This window comes from Canis lupus, chromosome 30, assembly GCF_003254725.2.
Source record: "Canis lupus dingo isolate Sandy chromosome 30, ASM325472v2, whole genome shotgun sequence".
NCBI classification, from domain to species: Eukaryota; Metazoa; Chordata; class Mammalia; order Carnivora; family Canidae; genus Canis; species Canis lupus.
Genome location: NC_064272.1, coordinates 38,764,383 through 38,785,495, shown reverse-complemented (window position 1 = coordinate 38,785,495; position 21,113 = coordinate 38,764,383). Strand labels below are relative to the sequence as shown.

General features: G+C 62.3%; 1 protein-coding gene and 1 long non-coding RNA gene across 2 annotated transcripts; one reads left to right on the top strand and one right to left on the bottom strand.

Annotated features, from left to right (window-relative positions):
* Nucleotides 1-11,429: 11,429 nt before the first annotated feature.
* On the bottom strand, nt 11,430-14,980 carry ODF3L1 (outer dense fiber of sperm tails 3 like 1). The gene is made up of 4 exons (XM_025472108.3): nt 14,628-14,980; nt 13,721-13,831; nt 12,672-12,785; nt 11,430-12,060 (listed from the first exon to the last, which is right to left on the bottom strand). The coding sequence occupies exons 1-4, from the start codon at nt 14,746-14,748 to the stop codon at nt 11,579-11,581; spliced, it is 828 nt and encodes a 275-aa protein (XP_025327893.3). The 5' UTR covers nt 14,749-14,980; the 3' UTR covers nt 11,430-11,578.
* A 45-nt stretch (nt 14,981-15,025) lies between these two features.
* LOC112675552 (uncharacterized) lies at nt 15,026-19,721 on the top strand. The gene is made up of 4 exons (XR_003145911.3): nt 15,026-15,160; nt 15,937-16,586; nt 17,296-17,608; nt 17,775-19,721. It is a non-coding gene; the product is annotated as an uncharacterized LOC112675552 (long non-coding RNA).
* Nucleotides 19,722-21,113: the final 1,392 nt, after the last annotated feature.

Sequence of the window (21,113 nt, the reverse complement as noted above, 5' to 3'; positions counted from 1 at the left end):
TCTTGAGGGCAGTGGGAGCCACCGAAGGGCTGTAGGCCGGGAAGGACATGAGGACCTGAAAGGTAAGCGCTCACTGCTCAGGGAGCTGAGGACGGGGACCAGGCCAAGGTGGGGGAGGCGCCGCAGATGCCAAGTGCCAAGGATATTTTGGAAGTGGAGCAAATGGTCAGGACTCTGTGGCTGGAAGGCTGTGGGGAGTACGGGGGAGGGAGGAGGTGAGCACGGGGCCAAGAGATGGGCCAGATGGACAGAGCCCAGAGGGAGGCTCCCCTGCACGTGCCCTGCCCCACTGCCCATCTCAGAAGGGAGGCAGCTCAGGCGAACTTAAACCACCTGTGGTTCCCATGGCAACCATGGGAGAGAAGCAACAGAGCACCTGGGTGAGAGCAAAAGCAGGAGAATCGCACTGGGAGGGGCTGCTGGCCTGATCCGTGCCCTGCGGGCCCCAGGGCTTCAGAGCCTCGCCACCCCTTCCCCCAGCAGCTGACAGTGGCCAACAGGTGGCCGGGAGAGAAAGGCAGGGCGCGCCCCCCAAGGCTCCTGCTCCCATAAGCCAACTTGGGAGGGTGGCCTGAGTTCTCGCTGCTGCAGTGAACCCCAACATCACTCTAGGTCCTGACCTGTGCCCATTGACTTTCAGTAGCTCCTACCTCTGGGAGGAGATGCCGGGCCAAGTCCCAGGCTGCCTCTCCTGCTGCCTCCACAGCCACCAGGCTAATTTTAGCCCTGACTCAGGCTGCAGCCGGGGCGTGGGGTTGGCAGGGGCTGTGTGTCTGCCCAGCTCTAAATTCCGGCCCTGGGAGCCCAGCGGGAGGGCCGGCTGGCTGGCGGTCCCTATCCCCAGCACAGCACAGCCAATCAGGCGCCCCCCCCCACTCCCACCCCTGCTGCCCACCTCCCTCTAAGACTTTCTGCTCTCAGGGGGACCGGTACCGACAACAGCCACACCCTCAGACACAGGCCCTTCAGGAGCTGGCACCGCCCGCTTTGTGGTCAGTCTGGTTAGGAGTCAGGGACCCCCGCCCGCACACACGCCAATGTATGCCAGAGCATCTCCACGCCCTACAAACACAGGGTGTTTCCAGAAGCCCAGAACCACTTGCTAAAATCCTACTGCGGCTCAGATGGAAGCGTGCCCGCGGCCTCGGTCACGGCTACTTTCACCCTCCTCCGCGTGCCCACGCTCCTTGCCTGCCCTGTGTGGCTCGCTGGGCACACGGTGTCCCATGTGAGACTCTAAGCACCTGAGAGTGAGGATGAGTCTTGTTCATCCGCTTCCCCATAAGCCCGGCACGGAGCTTGGCACACAGTGGGCACTGCTGGGGTCTGGAGAGGGCGCAGGGGGAGCACGGCCTCCCAGAGGGGAAGAGGCTGCCCATCTCAGCCACCAGTTTGCCCCGTGGTGACGGGGTCCCGCCCCCACTCCCACCTCTTGGGGGAAGGCTGCCCACTCCCGCCCCGGCTCCCTCTGGGGCGCCCCGAGTAGGCACAAGGTCTGAGCCCAGAGGACATTCGCTGAGCCCTGGCCTGGGGGGAAACGACTCAGGCCACATTGTCCCACTAAGTGACCTGGCCTGAGACCTTCCACTGATGTAGTCAGTTCACGACAGAGGCAGGAGCTCAGAGCACGTGCGGAGCGGCCAGGGTACAGGGGCCCTGCCAGGGCGGAGCCGCAGGAGGGGAAGATGAGCAGACAAGGGCAGAGGAAGGCCTCCCGGCCCCAGGCTCAGCCGCAGCCACCTCCCCCGGAGACCCCGCCCCCGAGACCCCGCCCCACAGGTACCCCCACTCACTGGTCCATCCAGGCTCACCTGGCCCCACCCTCACTCCCCGCTCTAGGTCAAGGCCCTGGGCCAGGTCCCCTATGTTGATGCAGTGTCATCGACCCCCATTAATCCCATTAATCGTGCCCCGCAGGCCGCCCAGGTGAGCCAGGTGAGTGCCCAGCTCCGGGCAGGGAAGCCCAACCTCGGCCCTCTGGGAAGGGGGCCTCCGGGACCCTAGAAGGACAACAGTGTGGAGAACTCTGCGCTCTCCCAGGCTCCGCTCTGCTGTGGGAACGGGGCGCCCTGCACCCCAGCCCATCGGACACCCCGTGGGAAGACAGGCCACGGGGATCGGGGACCTTGAGGCCACGTTCAGCTCCAGGTGAGGCGGGGAGTCACCTCGGGGCCTCCACTTGGCAGTGCACAGAGAAGGGTCCAGTAGCGCCCGCCTGGGAGCAGCGGCCTGCACTCCCCCGTCTGATGCAGAGGCCCCCGCTGAGGACTGAGGACCTGCTAAGCTGAGGCAGGTGTGCGGAGACCACCCCCCCCATGACTCATCTCTCCAGGCTCCACTTCCCGCTCTCGTGGGGGTTCCTGACCTACGGTGGCTTCTCTGTCCCCTCCCACAGGCAGGGCTGGAGCTCCCCTGCCTCTACCCAAGCTCACCAGGGCTGGGTACACACCAGGCCTGACACAAAGGTGTTTGCTCCCTCCCTCTCTCCGGAGTCAGAAGATTCTAGAAAAGGGGAAGATGGGAGAGGCCCCCCGAAGGCCTAGGATGGAGCAGGCCCCGGCATGACCAGCCCTGCCCAGCCCCCCTGCCCCCACCCCGCAGGCAGCCACCCCGGAAGAGCCATTTCTCCAAGAGAAGGGGCCCAGGTGGCAGCCGGCGGTCATAAAGCCGTCTCGGAGAGTCCTGATGGCCGAGCGTAAGTGCCCGCGCCACCCGGAGAGGCAGGGATGGTAAATGACCGCCGAGGGCTGCGCACCCCCCACTCTGTATTTATATCCGCCTCGGTGCCTGGAAATGGATATTTATGCATTTTCAATATTCAGGGCAAACGCTCCATCACTCAGCGCCGCGGGGCTGCAGCACATTGCAGCAGCCCCGCGGACACGGTCCTCCCCACCCAGTTGGCCGGAGAGGGGCCTCCCAGGGGAGCCTGCACCCAGAGGCCCGCAGAGCCCCCACCTCCAGCCCCGTAGGCCCCCAAGCCAGGGGAAAGCAGGGGGAACAAGCGCAGGCCGGCTTCCCCTTGCAGCCTCGGGACTGACCCGGAGACAGGTCGGTCCCCACCCCCCACCTCACGGACCAGGAGCCAAGCCTGGGGGGGGGGGTTGTTGGGGGCCCAGCAGGTCACGCAGCCTCCTCTCCAGGCCGGGAGTCCTCCCTCCGCGTCCCCAGGCGCACTGACGTCCTCCCGACCAAGCTAAGTGGGGAGTTGGGCCATCTCCCCCAGACCCCAGATCCACGTGGGCCTCCTCTGGCCTGCTCCCCTAGAGGCCTCTCTGGGTCTCCGGCCCGTCCGGCTCTCACTGGCTCTGTCGCAGTCCCCCACGACCCCACGTCTGCTCTGTCTCTTTCGGCCTTGGCCTCCTGGTCTCGTCTCCCACCTGCGCCAGACCCCATCTCCCGCTCACGTCCTCTTTGCCCTCCGACTCCCCGTCTTTGTCCACCCGTGTCTCCCTGATTTGGTCTTGGGGCTGAGATCAGGCGTGGGGTAGGGGTGGCTGTCCCGGTGTCCCTCCATGCTGACCCTGAGAAAACAGAGCCCCCCGGCCCCGGGCCCCCCGCCACGGCCCGTGCAACGCAGGTGGGCCCCAAGTTGGGAGGCTCCAGGAGCAGATTTCCACTCAGCGGAAGCCAGTGAGACACGGGGTGAGTCCCCCGCCCCCGGAGCTGTGCCAGGGGCCCTGCAAGGACGGTCCTACATTGACCCAACCCTCTGACCTGGAAGGGCCCATCCGGTTTTGGGGTCAGGGCTGAGCGATGTGGTCCCCGGGCCCTGAGAACTTGCCCTGCTCCTACCCCTGCACCTTCACCTGCCCGCTGCCCCTTCTCTTCCCTCTCTTGGCATCCGTCTGTCTGTCCATCCACCCGTGCCTCTCTCCCTCTTCTCCTCCCTCTCTCTTTCCATCAGGAACGCTAAGAATTAATTAAATGTGTCCTCAGCAACTGTCTTCTCGCCTCCCCCAGGGAATTAAGCAGCCCAGCGCCTCCGGCCTCGGAAGCTTCCAAGAAGAACCTCGCACTGGCGCCCCGTGGCACGGATGTGTGCGGGTGGGAGCCCCGCGCGCCAGGGAGTCTGCGGAGCGCCCGGGCCTGTGCCGTCGCTGCCTCGTGCTTCTGCGGGTCTGCTCTGCTGGCTCATCCACGTGTCTGGGCTGCACCGATCTCACCTGCACTTCCGAGTCTGGAGACACATGCCAGGATGCCCACGTGGACGCACGCGTGGCTGAGTGTCCACGTTCCATCCAGGCACCTGCATGCATGCGTCGTGTGTCCTCAGGCACTTGAGCCCAGGTGTGCGTACACGTCGCTGTCGAATCTGTGCTTGTGCAATGCACCCGGGCGGTTTGCTTCAGCGTGAGAGTCTGTGTGGATATAGACATGTACGTCCCTGCGTCCTGCTTGCGTGTGTGCGTGGGCGTGCACCTAGGCTGCACATCTAACGGTACGTGTGCACCGGTGGATGACAGTGTCTATGTGCTCCTGTGTACATGAGTGTGGGTGCCGTGTACATGCACCCTGGCCGCCCCGCACACATCTCCTTCCTGTCTCCCCGGGAGCCAGCAGCCTCGTCCCCAGCAAGGACTGTTGTGCTGCATCTCTGGGGTGACGACAGTGGTTGCAGCGGCAGTGGCAGCACAGGTGGCAGGAGCCCGAAGGTAGGAAGCCGGAGGTTGTGCAGGGGAAGGCGCTGGCTAATGAGGCCACCTTCCTTGCCGGCCTGGAAGCTGGTGGCACTAATCATCGCCTCGGTAAGCAGCTCCCCAGGGAAGGCTGCTGCCAGCGTCCTGCTCTCTCCCTCCCCTGGGGCCCCTTTCTCCACCTCTCCACAGCCCTGAAGATGCTGCAGGAGCCCCGAGTGCCACGAAGAAAGGCAAGCAGAGAGGGGAGCCAGCACCTAGTCCCCCCAGGGCACCCAGGATGCCCGCCTGCCCGCCCATCGGCCTGCTGCCAGCAAGCCCACCTTTCAACATACCCCTCTGCACTAGGGCACCATCTCCAGAAGGCCCTTGGGGAGGCAAATGTTCTTCTGGGGAAAAGAAGGCCTACCCATCCTGGCCGGTTATTCCCTTCACAAACAAGCTTGTGACAAACGTGTCTTTTTGAACAATACTTCTGCAAAATGAGCACTAAGCTGGGAGTCAAGTGGGCGGGATGGTAATCCCAGCACGGCCGTCTCAGAGAACGGCGTGTGCGTCGCCGGTGAGACCCAGGACTCTCCGCTAGTACGCAGAGATGTGCACCTGCTGTTTTCACCACGTGTGTCCGTGTATATATTCCCACATCTGCATGTGTGTGTGTGTTTGACTAGCACATTGGACCCCTGGCTTCACAAATATTGCTTAAGACAAGGCTAAAACATACATTTAAAGTTTTTTTAACGGTTTTACTTATTTATTCATGGGAGACACACAGAGAGGCAGAGACACAGGCAGAGGGAGAAGCAGGCTCCATGCAGGGACCCTGACGTGGGACTCGATCCCGGGACCCCAGGATCATGCCCTGGGCTGACGGCAGGCAGGCGCCCAACCCCTGAGCCACCCAGGCGTCCCTCACACATTTGAATTTTAAAGTGAGCCAGTTTCAAGAAAAATGTTAAGTAAGTGAGAGTAAAGACTGGCACCTGAGTGTGACAAGAGTCCTGGCGGAAGCTGCCAAATGACCACAGCCCTGGGTCAGAGGGTCTCTGAGACCCTTCCATCTCCCACAGGCAGTGGGTTCAAGGCCCCAGGCCTCTCAGAACAAGAAATACGCAGAGTGACCCCTGGTTCCCACTATTGTCCTCGTCATCACCGCGACAGACCGTCCCATGGAGTGGCAGGAGAAGTTGCCAAGGGGGAAGTGGGATGCTCCCTCCTGGCCACAGGCCCCCAAAGACCTCAGAGGACACAGTATCCACAGCTGTGTCCCCTCGGGTGATTCAGGCCAGATCAGGCCAGGGCACGGGGGTGCCCCAGATTGAAGGCGGACGTAGCCAGGGTCCAAGCAGAGATGGCTCGGGAGGGGCCCGAGATGTCCCGGGGGGCCCAGCAGCCACATCCTGTGGGGCCCGGGGAGGGCTCTCTGCACCCGCCAGGCCTGTGATTCAGGGATCCCCCCTGTTCTGCTCGGGGAAGAGCAGCCTGTCCCGCAGCCCCGAGTGTCTCCGTCCTCCGAGGCCGGGCGTGAATCACAGGAATTTACAGCGCAGCCTGGACTGGGATTTATGAGTCTGCCGCAAGCCCGGCCAGCAGGGAGTGGCCGCTGTCAGCCCCCCATTGCCTCTGATGGATGAGGCTGTTTCCTGCCAAGAAAAACTCCCCTCCGTGGCAGGCAGCAGAGGGGAAGGCTCCCAGGCCCAAGGGCCAGCCCGTCCCCCACACCTGGCCCGGACCTGTCCCCTCTCCTGCTCTCCTGGCACACGCCTTTTCACACACTGACCCCCCAGGAGGACGTGCACCTGATGGGCTCCACCTTCGCAGACCTGCCCCTGACTCACCCCTTCCCTGTGCCCTTCAAGATAGATGTGTCCCAGGGCCCAGAAGGGACTCTGAATGTAGCGTGCACACACAGACACACACACACACACACACACACACCGCGAATGAGCCTGAGGTCCATGTCCGCTTGCCCAAAACCACACGGCAGCAACGGTGACTCGGGAAGTGGCTGAAACCCGACCCCTCGAGGCCCTGGACTGGTCGCGTCAGGGTGGGTCATAGCTGATGTTCACGGTGCCACGAGGATACTTTTCATCTCCCAAATACTTTTCGTTCTCTAGAGAATGGACGGACTTGGGTTTGGATCCCTCTCCCCCTACTTTGTGTCTGGAAGTCACAACCTCTTTGTGCTTCCTGTCCTGAAAAATGGGCTCAAAAGTAATCCTGACCTTCTGGGGTTGTCGTGAGGTTGAAGTGATTTGATGCAGGAAGAGTCCCGGGACAGAGCTGGGCCCCTCGCAGGTGCTCCCTGGGGGGTGAGGATGGCCCTCCATCATCCCTGAGGATGTAAGGGATCCCACTGCCTGATTTGCTAGGAGAGGGAGCGGTTGAGGGCAGGTTAAAGCCAAAGAAACAAGGAGAGGATGAATACAGGGTCGCGCCCTGGGAGTGGGGCCGCTCCTTGCTGGAAGAAATCCCGAAAGGCTCCTTGGAGGAGGTGGCTTCAAGCAGAGGGTTCAGAGTCCACCTCTCTTGCCCTAAGGCCACTTGGGGGCTCCCTGAGCAGCACAGGGCTGAAGGGAAGCCCCCTGTCCCAAAGCCAATACCAGCCCAAGCTTCCTCCCTGGGTGCCCTGAGGCCAAGCCCCTCCCCTCTCCAGGCACCTGCCAGAGGCACCTTCCGCCCTGACCCTCCTCAGGCTCAGCCCCGCAGTACCCAAATCTTGCCACTGGGCCCAGCAGGGAGGGGACTGGGAGCCGCCGCCTTGGGGCCTCCCAGACCCGGCCCGGGAATGCCCCCTCTGCACCCTCAGCTCCTCCGGGAGCCAGAGCTGGCAGCTGCCCCTGGCCAGACGCTGGGTCCTCCCCCAGCCCCCAGGCCAGCCCGAGTTCTCTGCACTTTTCAGACGGGGAAACTGAGGTCGAGAGGTCCCAAGGTCCCAAGGTCATGGCAGAGCCAAGTTTCCGGCCCTCGTTCCCAGCAGCCAGCGCCCCACGGAGGCCTCGGGAAGGGCAGACGGGCTGGAGTCCTGGCTCCGGGCCCTGCTGGGAGGCCCTGCGGGGGGGCCCTGGGTGGGCAGCCCACACGCTCGGACTCTCGGCTCTGCGGGTGCCGGGCACGGGGGCAGCGGCGACCTGCTTCATATCGGGGGTTCCCCGCTCCCCAGGAGCAGCTACCTTACAGCCTGCAGGGGCCGGATGCTCGGAGGACCCTAGCTGCAGGCCACCCCCCCCCCCCGCCCGCCTGCACCCCTGCCGTGCATGGGTCTTCCTCCCGGAGCGCCCCCCACACCTTCAGTCTCTCCATCCGACCCCCTCCCCGCAGCCCCGCCTGGTGCCCCCACGACCCGGGCCCGGAGGGCGGCCGCTGCTCTCCCCGGCTCACAGGCTCGCAGCTTCTCTCCCCCTTCTCTCCTTCCCTGCTCTTCCCCAGCCCCCCTCCTTCTGTGACCCCCCTCCCCCCCATCCTGGGTTTACAACGATGACAGATTTTTTTCTTTCCCTTTTGTCTCTGTTCCTCCCCTGCAGGGAAGCACATGCCCCTCTCTCCGGACAGACAGACGGACCGAAGAAACAGAGGACAGTGGCCCGCGCCCACGCCCACCCGCAGGCCGCGCACTTGCACACAATCCTCCTCTTGTCAGGCCTCCCAGAACTGCTCTGGTATTTGGGGGGGGAATTGGAAATGTCTAGAATGGAATTCTAGAGGCTGAACAGGGCCGAGCGGCTGGCGGAGCAAGAGGGAGCGAGAGGCGAGAAGAGGACCAGAGGGAGGCAGAGGGACTCAGCGGGGGACACGCTACACAAGGGGACCCAGCACGTGCCCTGCCTGCTGTGGGCTCAGAGATGCAGCTTCTGCCCGGCGCCGGGGATCCAAGGGGATAGGTCCCCCCAGCACCCCAGCCAGGGACCAGCAACAGAACTGCCGAGGGCAGCGGTGACTAGCCCAGCCCTGCCGTCCCCGGCGGCCCCTGCAGCGGGCATCTCTGAGGCTGAAGGCAGACAAGGGATGTGGCTTGTCTTCATGGCTGGGGGCCCACCCCCAAACGCACCCTGTCCAGAGGCAGGACCCCCGATTGGACGGCTGACCCCCAGCTCATGTCCCGATCCTTCCTGAGCACGGAGACCACCCAACGTCCCCTCCACAGCCCAGCCCACCCCTCTGCACCTGTACGTCGGGGTGCAGACAGGAGGAGGGTATTCTCATCGTTTAGGTTCTTTCTCCAGGGGAGGGGGCATGAGTGAGCCTGAGTGGACGGGGGATAAAGAGGCACCTGGGGGGGGGGGCGTGGTGGTAAAAGGTGTACAAGTGTGTGGGGTGGTGTCTGCGCACGTGCAACGTGTCTGCGTCCGTCTCTCCAGGTGAGTGCGACATAAGGCCTGTGTTTGAGTGTGTCCGGTATCAGCCGTTACGTGTCAAGAGTGAGGTGTGGTGTCTGCGTGCACGTGTGTGCACGCGCAGAACAGGGCCGCCCAGCTAGTCCAGGAGAGCCACGTGACTGCGGCCTTACCACCTTGCCCGGCAGGGGTGACCGTGGAGGCCAGGCTTCTGCTGCCCCTGGAGAGAAGGGGGGAGCTCTGGTGGGCACCCCCCCATTCACGGACCCTCAGCGGCCGTCCAGAGTCTGCTCAGGGTTGGAGAGAGCTGCTTGTCCTCCTCCCACCGAGCCACTGTCTGAACACCTGGAGGGCACGGCTGGGCCTCCACCGCCTCTGGAGCCCGCAGGTGCGGCCAAGGCCGGGCATGGGGCAGGAGCTCAGCAAACGTTTATCGACTGAGTGAAGGATGGTGTCTGTGTGACTCGCGTGCCAGCTCCAAGGTCTACGGGAATTCAGACCCCGCAGGCCAAGTGAGCTGCCTCGGCCCCGAGTCAGAAGGGCTACGGTCAGCCCTCAGCCAGGCCCGGAGGCCGTGCCCACCAGCCTCCTGCCGGTCACCTGCCCCGTCACCACTGGACATGGGGACTGCTTTACCGAAGGTCGATCTCAAGCTAAATGACCTTGTCATTCTGTGGGCTGAGGCACAAGGAAAGGCCCATCCATCTTCCCCGGAGGCCTCATCCACTTCCCGGCGGGGCCGTCTCTCTTCCAAACATCTTCATCCTCCAAAGGCTCATTCTGAGTCCTCCAGCCTCCTCTCCTTCCCTTGGGATCACAGACCAGGGGTCAGTTCTAGCTTCGAGGCTGATATGCAGGCCCTGCCCGGGTCTGGTGGCCGACTGAGCCCGTCTGTCCCGGACCGAGCCCTGACTCTAGCCGCACCCCGAGCCCTGGGCCTGCTCACACACCGAGCCTCGGCCTTGATTTGGAGACAGGCCATTCATCCTTTCCCTGGCTCTGGGCCTCGGTTTCCTCATTTTTCCAATGGAGAGCCTTGGAATAGGATCAGCACTAAGTCCCAAAAGCCCCATTCAGAGGTTGGCCTGTAGCTTCCCTGACCCAGTAACACCGGAGAGCAGCAGCCGCTGCCACCTGCCGGCCCCCACCCCCACCCGGTACTTTCAGCCAAGCATCCCTAATTTTTGCAGCCGCCTTGATAAATGGCATTGTCGGCAAAATGACATCTTTCTAATCTGCTGCAAGACAGATGGGTCCCCAGGCTCACTCGCTCTCTCCGGAGCCTGCCCAGAGCAGCCTTGCCGAGGATCAGGATGGGGGACGACAGGACACACGCCATACCCCAGGCCTGGGGCCTATCGCGGGGTGCGGGGGGAGAGGATTTCTGCACCCAGACTCAGGTAGGGACCCCGTGGGCTTTCCTACAAGCCCCCTTTAAAGGTACTCAGGGTTGTGACTGTGGTTTTAATATTCCAAAGATAGCCTCTGATCCCTTCCATCCTTCCATCCACAGTTGGTTCTTCAGTTTTCGTTTTTTGATGAAAACCTGAATCTTGCTCAAGTGGACCCCACCCTCCCTAGCGGGCACCTGCCTACCCCAAGCCTCGGAGCTGCAAGGGGTGGGGCGGGGCGGGTGGGCCAGGCCTGGACCCATGGGTGAGGCAACACCGCCCCCTCCTGGCTGCCGCGGCCCCTTCTCTCCTGCAACGGGCGCCGCAGGGCGAGGCTGCGTCTGGCGAGCTTGGGGGTGGGGGTCGGGGGCGTGCAGACCCCTCTCCCAGCGGTCCGCTCGGCCTCTTGGCCTCCTCCTGGGCGGAGCGCAGCCCCCGCTCTGCTCATCCTGCCCAGGCCTCTCTCACTGCCCAAAACATCCTGTCCAACCGCATCGGGCTGGGGCGAAGCCAGAGCGCCCTCCAGCTGCCCAGGACCTGTCCCCTGTCCCCTGCGGGTCAGCCTCCCCAGGCCCCACCCCGCATGCTGCGGTCCCCCCTGCATGTCCTTGCTCCCATCTCTGCGGACCAAGAATAGCCTCCCTCCCACACTGTCTCCACGTGTCCTCCTGTGTCCCTCTGCCTGGAAAATCTCCCTCCACCCCCCACCCCAACCAGGCGACACCTCCCTCCTCTGCCCTGCTCCGGTCCCAGGCCGGGACCACTGTCGGGGATCAGAGTCACCCCGCTGTGGAGCGGCACCTTCCAGACCGATGCTCCCCCCCTCATTGTCCGAAGGGCGGGGACGGGAGCTGCGCAGGGCCACAGAGCAGAGCAGCAGCAGAGTTCGGGCCAGCACACAGCCGTCCAGGTCCCTCCCGGGGCTCCTCGGAGGACATGTGGCCGCCTTCCCTGGTGAGCCAGAACAGACCTGCCCCCGCACAGGGACCCCTGCAATGCCTCCCAGCACCCCGGCCCCTCACCACCCAGGGCAGGCCCCAAAGGAAGCAGCCGTGCTTGCAAAATGAAAAATTAAATAAGTGAAAACATTTATCTGATGCCTTCTGTGCACTAGACACACCGGCTCTGCTACGGGAGACCTCAGCGAGCTGCTCAGTTCAATATAGAAAAATACCTTCTGCGGGGAGGGGCGGGTGCAGGCAGCGGGAGGGCCCTAGTCCTGAATGTCGATGACCAGCGGGCACAGGTGGGGCGAGTGCTTGATGCCCATGGAGAAAGCGGGGGCGCAGGGCTTGTGCACCGTCACCTGCTGGGCGTTGTGGGAGCCAGGGCCGGGCCGAGGCGTGCGGTCCATGGGGTAGGCAAATCGCTTGGCCATGCTGTACGTGGGGCTGCGGTTCTGGTAGACGGAGGGCTCGGGCCGGGAGTGCGCGGCTGGCCCAGGGCCCCCTGCCACGTTCTCCTTGTAGAACCAGCTCTTGTGCTCCGAGGAAAGACTATAGCAAGGAGCAGCTCGGCTGACAGGGTTGCTGGGCCCCAACAAGAGGGGCAGCTGGTACTGGTTGGGGGCTGGATTGGGGTCCAGCACTCTGTACGGGCACCGGTGGCCGAAGGCATACTGGGGAGCCCTGCGTTCCCCAGGCGGGTGGATCTTCTCCAAGTAGTAATGGCAGGAGGCTGGGTTGGGGCTCAGGCCTGCAAGTGGATGAATGGAGGGGGAGGGTTTCAGGTGGGAGCCAGGCTGTCTCCTGGTGTCCGGCTGATGGTGGAGAGGCGAGGGTCTTGGGTAGCCTGACGTGACTCTCCTATAGCCCCTTCATCGTCAGGCAGGGACACCACCGCCCCTGCATAGGGCTGTGGGCAGGGGAAGGGACCTCGGCCACCCTGACGTGAGGACTGACGCTGTTTTCATAATATGAAATCACAAGTGTCATCAGAACGTCACCCTTGGGATGTCCGCATCCTGTTAGCATCCCCGTGACGGCCCCCGGAAAGCACCCCGAAATCACTAGTCTGTGAGCTCGTTAGCATGACGATATCCCTGATGCAACAGGAGCCCCGTGACAGTTTTATCATAACATCTACCCAGTGACATATACGTGTAACGTCGGCTTCAAGACGTAAGCACTGTGATGACACAGATATGATGACATCAGTGTCTTGATGAAACATTGCAGGGAAATGCCAAGGTCCAAAGACACACCTGGCAAAGGGAAGTCAAAACCCTTTGTCCCTGCTCAGGTGCTAAGGGCGGCTCCCATTCCCCATCCTCCCAACCCCCACGTCCCCCTCCTATCCCGTCTCACGCAGGTTAGAGATGCGCTCCTCCATGGGGACTTGCGGGCAGCTGGACATTCCAAACCGAGTTATTTTGGGATCCAAGAAACAGCAAGGCCCCGAGCTGCAAATGTCCATGATCCCTGCAGGGCAGCCAGAGAGGCGCGGTCAGCCCCAGAGGCCACCCTCGGGTGAGCCGCGACTGCCTCCTTGTGAGATCCCCTGGCCCAGTAGAGAAGTGAGGGCTCCCTTCTGATTCCCTGGACTCCTGGGTGTTTCCCAACCTTGATTTCTTCATCTGCAAAATGGGGCTTTTAACGAGTGGCCTACCAGCCTCAAGAGCTTGCTCAGAGAAATAGATCGGAGAACAGCTGCTCGGCAGCGTGGTCAGCCCCCATCAGGGACTGGTACCAAGGGGTCATAACTGGCACAAGGGCTATTGTTAGTACTAAGAAGGGGCCCAGCCCAAGACAGGGGCTTCCCTGCTGGGGAGGCCACGGCATGCCAGGGAGGGACCCAGCTGGCCTCTAGATCTCAGCGCCCCGGGTACACCCCTAGACACCCCCGCACGTGCTCTCCTTGCACTGGCCTTGGCCGGCAGCCAGAGCTCTTCTGTGGCTTCCTGCTCTTGCCCTTCCAGGTGGTTCTAAGCCACCGGGGAGCCTGGGGAGCCACCATTCCCACCAGTTCCCCCACTCCCCAGCTATTTCTGTCCGGCTTCTGTGGCAAGTGAACCCACAGCAGCCAGAGCTAAAGGGCCCCGGCCCGAGATAAGACAGAGAGAAGACTCTGGCGTCGGACAGTGCCCGTGCCCCCTCGAAGCTCCCTCCGGGGCCCAGCTGGGAGCTACCCGCAGAGTGGCCTATGGAGGGACGCGCCACCTGAGCAGCCCTGCTGGCTTCCTTCTGGCCCCAGTGGGCCTCCTGGGTGTCCTCTTCAGGGTGACCTCGGTTCCCAGGGTCCCCTGGCTATGGACAGTGGCTCCCTGCCCCTCACTGCTGCCCCAAACATCCAACGATAATAACCCTAAGCCTGAAGGGCTGACGGGCTGACGGGCACGGGCGTGGCGAGCACGTACGCTTCTCCGAGTGCCTGGCGTGCAGAGTACAGGCCGGCTCCTGGAACATGGAGATGTCATGGTCTAAGTAGCCCGTGCAGGACGGCCGGAGGTACTTGGCAGGGCCCGGACCTGCGAGGATGGACAGGGCAGCCCTCAGCCTCGACCCACTGGTGAGAGGCAGGGGACGCCCCAAAGGCAGTGTGCCATGAGGACACCGGGGTCCTTGCTCTGCCGACGTCACACTGCCACAAACCCCACCATCGAGCTTCCTTTAGGGAAAGACAGTGCTCCCAGATAAAATGCAGTGTACCTTAGGCGGGCAACGTGTGATACAAAAGATAAGAGTTACGATTAACCGAAAACTTACTCTGCACCAAGCACCACAGCCAAGTGTTTTACACCGATTATTTCAGCTAAGCCTCCTAACAGCTCCGTAACGCTGATACTATTGTGTTTCCCATCTTACAGATGAGAAAATTGAGACTTAGAAATAGTTCACCCAAAGTCACGCAAGCCTGGTAATGTGAAAACCCTGAGACAATCAGCCAACAGAACCCCAAATATACAATCACGTACTAAACCACCTCCCACGTAGGCCAACAATCAGTCATTAACAATGTAGTAAGAATTAGTTTGCTTTCAGTTGAGAGTAAGATTTGAGAGACGTGAGGCCGGCCAGCTGCGAGTGAGCTAAATGTTCCTTTGACTCCCTTTTTCCCAGAACTGGCCTCACTTCATACACCACGCTCCCTCCCACCCCTAGCCCCCTGACAATTCCCCGCAGCCAATACTGCCTCTCGGGTTAAGCTTGAAGGTATGGATGTCTGTGGGCGTGGAGGAGAGCCCTGAGGAGCTCTGCGGCTGGGTTACCTTCGGGGGCCTGCAGAGGGGAGAGGCCAAGCTCAGGGCGGGGGCCTGCTCTCACCTCTGATCATTGCCATGATCACCGGGCTCTGCTTTATCTCCTGCCACGAGGGCACCTGAACTTCCTCCTCCGGGTGCTGCCCATAGAACACCGAGTTCCTGGCCCCCTTGGGCAGTTTCATGGCTGCGGCCCAGGAGGGGTCCAAGTGGTCAGCGAGAAGCTAGGCCTATATGAAGCCTGTCCCAGATGCCCCCACCAGGCCCTGTGTCCACTCTCTCCCCCACTCGGGAGGCTGCATGGGGGTTGGGAAGGAAGTGGAGCCTCTGGCTTGAGCAGCTGAGGCCGTCTGGGGTGCAGCCAGCCACAGGACCCAGCAGGCTAGAGCTAGGATGACATCATCGCAGAACTTGGACTGTGAAACCCGGAGTGTTTATTTCCCCCAGTTACCGTGGCAGCTCAGCTATAGAACCCTGAAAACTAGGCTCCACGGCTCCCTACTCCCAACCAGGCTACACAGCCTGAGGGTGCCCAGAACCCTGAGTCAGGGAAGGAAAAGGGAGGGGGGGTGTGACAGAGCCAGCTCTCCACTCCCGGTGGGTGCTCTGAAGTGGGAGGAAGGAATGCAAAGTGTGCGTGGGTCCTGGGGGAAAGGTTTCTGCAGCCCGGATGGTCCCCTGGGGCGGCCCTCTATCCCCTGCCCCTCCCACCTATCCCCCCATACCCCCCCCAGCTCTGGACACGCCCTCCCTTCCGGCTATTTTTCCTTGGAAAAGGATCAAGCCAATTATTTCACACTAAGGTGTGACTGTCTGATAGCTTCCCAGACTCCCACCCCAGGGCATGGTGTCGTTAGAGATCCAGTCCGGCTCAAGGAAGGCTTGCCCGCTGCTGGCACTTCAGGCAGGGAATGGGAAGCAAATGAGGAGGAGGGAGGAGTGGCACGAGGCCTGGAGAAGCCACTCCCTGTGCCTGTGGCCCAGAGCACCTGGGGTAGGGCAGTGTGAGAGGGAACGTTGAGGGGTAGAGAGGATCCCCAGCTGCCAAATGATTGCCAGATGAGCCCTCGGGCTGAGGAAATGCTGGGGGCGCCTTTGGCCCTAAACGCCCAGGAGGTCTGGGGGCCCCAGGGCCTGCCTGCACCCCCAGTGCATGGCCCAGGCCTGGGGATTTGACCCGCACTCGCCGGGAGGGGTTTCCGTCTTGGGAACGGATGACTGCTGACTGCAGAGGGGTGCCTGTCACAGCCCCAGCACACGAATAAAGAAACTGAGGCCCCGGACGGGGCAAGGGCTTAGCCAAGGTCTCCCGTTATGTGAGTAGCAGGGACAGAACCGGGACACAAACCCAGGGCTCTCTGGCTCGCTCGCAGCCTCCGATCTAACGGAAACCAGGCCCCACTCGGAGCTCGGGGCGGCCGGCAGGCACAGCGAGGACGGAGCAGACAGGCCAGACGTGCTGGGCCCCCCAGAAGCCTTGTGGGACTGAAGGGCCCGGAACAGAGGGAAGCCGCCCCCCACCCCCACCCCGACCCCGCGGCCGGCCACAGACCCGCCCTGTGCCCTTCCCATCACCCAGGGGGCAGCTAAGCCTCTGATTTCTGGACCGAGGGGGCCGAGAGGGCCGGGCAAGGCAGGGACTGGCCTCGGGCCACGGGCAGTGCCTCCTCCTCACCCCCATCCTCGTCAGCTTTTCCTGGAGGAGGCTGCAGGCCTCCGGGCTCAAGCCGTGACGGTCCCCTCAAGGCTCACTGGGGCCCCATGTGGGCTGAGGCCCCCACCTCCTGATCCGGGGCCCCAGGCGGGCTAGAGTCTCCCAGGATTTCAGAGCCAGGGGCCCTCCTACAACACCCGGCCCTGCTCCTGCCTGCCAGCCCCTCGCATGGCTCTCCTGGGTAGCGGGGCCGCCCCGACTCCCGCTCCAGAGGCCCCTTCCTTCCAGTTTAGCAGAGACTCCCCCGGCCCCCCCGAGATGGCCCTCGGTGCTCTGCAGAGCTGCTCCATCCGCCACTCAGAGTCCCAGGTGAGTGCACCCCTGGCCTCTTTGCTCCCCACCCAGGCAGGGTCCCCTCCTCGTCAGATACCACTCCCTGAGGGCTTCGGCACCCAGGGTGTCCCCCTCCAGCCATTGTCTCCTCAGAGGGCCCACTGTCCCGATTCATAAACCTGGAGGCCCTGAGCTCTCCTCAGGCCCGCAGCCTGTCACCCTAACACCCTAGCCGGACAACCCGCACCGAGGCCCATCCCTACCCAAGTTCTTTGTCGTCACCACTAGGTCCCCTCCTGCCCCCACTGCCCTCCTTGGCCAGTGGCACTGCTAGGAGCCACCACCTCCTGCAGCCCGCCCCCACCACCAGGTCCCCGGCCCGGGAAGAGCGGCTGGTCAGGACCAGGGCCTCCAAACCCCGGCCTTGCCGCCAGGCCACCAGCGCCCATCTCTGCAGAGGTCACTTGGGTCGAGCCCAGCCTTCCCTCAGCCCCGTGTGCCCCCCCTTCTCAGCACAGGGAAGGGCCGCGCCAGACCCCAACCCAAACCCTCCAACCATGCCTTGGACACCCGCATTCCCTCCTGGGGTTCAGGAGGACTCGCCCAGAGGGCCTGCCATCCCTCTGCCTAAGCAGAGCCCATCCCCTGGTCCCCTCCGTCATGCTCTGGAGCGGGGCTAGAAGCCATCTCCTCAGCCCGCACTCACACCGTCTCTCCACGGCCCATGTCCCTCTTTCCTGTCCAGACCTCCCTGGGAAGCGTTTTCCTGGTTGTCCCTCTCCTGGGCCTCCTTTCACACCTCAGCGCCTGCAGGGCTCTTGTGCCCCACCTGGACCCCGAGCTGCCCAGGGAGCTCCCCCACCAGAGGACCCTGCTCCCTCCCTCCCTGGGCGCCTCTTCCCGGCCCCACGCCCCTGCCCCTCCGCAAGCTCGCCTCCTGGCTCCTGCTCCTCGGCCTGACCTTCCATCGTTGGCCTATGCCCACTAATAGCAAAGGGGGAAACGGTGACTTTCAGGGAGGAGCGAGGCCGGAAGCAGCCCCTCGACCAAATGACCAAGTGAGTGATGGGAGTTAACATCGAAGGGGGGGGGGCAGGAAAATGCGCTGGTCCTCTGGGAGGATGCACTGAGCGGGGGCGCAGCATCCCTTCGGGGCTGCAGATGCAGGACCTGAGCCCAATTTTTTTTTTAACATTTTTTTTAATTTTTATTTATTTATGATAGGCACACAGTGAGAGAGAGAGAGAGAGGCAGAGACACAGGCAGAGGGAGAAGCAGGCTCCATGCACCGGGAGCCTGACGTGGGATTCGATCCCGGGTCTCCAGGATCGCGCCCTGGGCCAAAGGCAGGCGCTAAACCGCTGCGCCACCCAGGGATCCCTGAGCCCAATTGTGAAGAGACCACATAAGCTCAAGTCAAGATGCATTTTACAAAAAAAACTGGTCTGTACCTGCCGAAAATGGCAATGTTGCGAAAGACCAAGAAACACCGAAGGAAAGCACTTTCCCCGACTGGTAGAAAGCCAAGAGGGAAGACAATGAAAAGCGATACGGCGGCCAGGATGCTCTCTGATTATCAAGGATATTATTGGGGAAATCGGCAAAACAGGATGCAGGTCTGCGGCTGGTTACAAATACGGCACCAAGGCTAATCTCCTGACGGCGGTCGCTGCTCGTCTGGTTATGGGAGAGGAGGCCCTTGCTCCCCTGTTCCGAGGAAAGAGCCACCGGAGTGTGGACGGAGGAAGGAGCGTCGTGTCCGCAGCTCACCCTGGAACAGCTCGGGAGAGGTGATGTATATACATAGAAAAGAATTTAGTATCTGGCGAAATATTAACGTTGGGGAAATGTAGGTGAAGAGAGTGGGAAATATTTGTGACGGTCTGCCTGCTTTTCTGTACGTCTGAAATACGTCAAAAAGCTGAAAGAAAGAGTGTTAGTGTCTCAGAGTTCAGTCCTGGGCCTTCCTGTCATTTTATTTATTTTTTTAAACATTTTATTAATTTATTCATGAGAGACAGAGAGAGAGAGAGAGGCAGAGACACAGGCTGAGGGAGAAGCAGGCTCCATGCAGGGAGCCCGACGCGGGACTCGATCCCAGGACCCCGGGGTCATGACCTGGGCCAAAGGCAGGTGCTCAACCGCTGAGCCACCCGGGATCCCCTTCTGTCATTGTAACCCGCCCTCCTGCCACCAGGGCGGTTGGCCTGCGGGTTCTTTCAGTCCGGGTGAGTCTACTCCAGCGATGCCCAGACAGATGCGCCCCTGGCCCAGGCCTGCGCGGGGGCTCTCAGCCCACCTATCCCGTGTCCTACACGGGGCCACTGGCTCTCTCACAAGCACCTTAAATCAACACACCCAAAGCTTTTCTCCCGAGACGTCACCTGCCCCCCATCTACCTCAATGAATGACGCCACCAGCCGTCCACAAGCCCCAGCTGGAAACCTGAAAACTCGTCCCTGACATCTCCCTCGTCCTTACTCTGCATATCCAGTCACCCCATCACTCTGGGGAGCCTGGGAGCTCCCAAGGCTGGGCCCTGCCTCTTGGTCTTGTGTCCCCAGGGCCCTGCAGAGCACCTGACATATATGGTGAGTACTTAAGAAGTATTTGTTGCGGGCCGCCTGGGTGGCTCAGCCAGTTAAGTGTCTGACTCTTGATTTCAGTTTGGGTCATGATCTCAAGGTCCTGGAACCAAGCCCCGCATCGGGCTCCAGGCTCAGTGGGCCGTCTGCTTGTCCCTTTTCCCTCTGCCCCTCTACCTCCTTGCTCTCTCTCTCTCTCTCTCTCAAATAAATAAATCTCTAAAAAAAAGAAAGAATGCTTGTTGAATGAATGAATGAATGAGTCCATCCATTGACTGATGAAGGGAAGGTCCCTCCTCGTGAGAGTCGAGTCCTCCTCCTGGAGCCCCGGTCCCCCACACAGCTGCGCCCCCTGGACTACCACTTACACGTTTACAGATTCGCATCAGTTATCTGCTGCTGCATAACGAGTTATCCCCAAAATGTAGGAGTTTAAGGTGGCCCTAAACATTTACTATTGCACGTGGTTTGGGTGGGTCGGGAGTTCAGAAGCGGCTCAGCTGGATGGTTCTGGCTCCGGGTCCCTAAGAGACAGCAGTGGAGGTGTCAGGGCTGCGACCATCTGGAGGGCGATGGCTGCTGGCAGACCCACGTCCGAGATGTGCGGTGAGCTGGGGCTGGCTGCGGGCGGAGGGCCTCGGCCTTCCCATCCAGGGCTCCCCAGGCCCCTCTGGTCTCGGTGGCCGGCTCCCCAAGCAGGGAGAGGCTGCTATGTCTTCCACAACCCCGCCTGGCTGCTCAGCCCTGTCCAGCGTGGAGGTGGGTGCACGAGGGCTGAACCCCAGAAGGCGGGGGCCGTGGAGGCACATGGTGGGGGCTGGCCACCCCAGGGCTCTCGCTATCCAAGGACGACAAGCCGGGGCGTGCAGGTGACTCAGTCTGTTAAGCATCTGCCTTCGGCTCAGGTCATGACCCCAGGGTCTCGGGATGGAGCCCCGCATCAGGCTCCCTGCGTCTCCCCTCACCAGCTGCTCCCCTGCTGTGCACTCACTCTCTCGGCCAAATAAATCTTAAAAAGAAAAAAAAAAGGACAACAAGCCAGTAGGGGCTGAAGGGCACGCCTGAGCGCCTACGGAAGGCGCACGCCGCCTTGGAGTGTCAGCCCCGCCTGTCCTTCAGGGCCCCGGCAGTTGTGCGGAGGGCAGGCCCCGTCAGCCACCGCCGGCCTCGGCCTCACGACCGCCAGGCCCTGCCCTCGGCCGTCTATAAAGCTGCGGCACCTCTGTGGGAAGCCGTCGCCCAGACAGCATCACGATGTAGGGCCGCAAGGAAAGGTGCGGGGACGCGAGCCTCACCTGAGGCCGCGCGGAAGGGGCTGGGCAGGCCCGGCCTCAGCCCCGCTGCCCGCTCAGGCCCACGCCGCGGCCCGCACGCCTCTTCCCCGCCCGCAGGTGCTCACCCCCGCCCGGGGCCCTGCCCTGGCCTCCAAGGCGCCAGCACGCTCACAGATTTTCCATCCAAACGGCTCTTGCACCCCGCGGCAGGCACACTGGGCAGGTCGCCACCACGTACCCTGCGTACCCTGCGTACGCGAGGAGCACAGCGAGGGTTAACAGCACGAACCAGTATTTAGAAATAGCACAGCCCCCGGGGAGTCAGCTGTGGCCAGCTGCTCGGAGCCACTGGAGCCACAGCGTTTGTGGACGTGGTGTGGCCTGCCCAGGGATCGGAGACTCTGAGGGGATCCTACCACCCCTCACCCCATCTCCCCAGTAGGGCTTGGGGGTGGCTTGAAACCCACCCCCAGGGAAGGCAAAGCCCTGCCACTGGGCTCGTAGCCACAGCTGAGTCCTGAGGATGCCAAACACGGCTTTTCGGCTCCTGAATTGTGTAATTGTTGGGAATAGCTGCCTCTCCCCGACCCGCACCCCAGGGCCTGGCTGCCTGCCCTTCCAGGAGCCCCGTGGATGCCTCCAGCCAGGAACAGAAGCAAGAACACCCCTAGCAGAGGCCCCTGGTCAGAAGCCCAGGCCGGGGG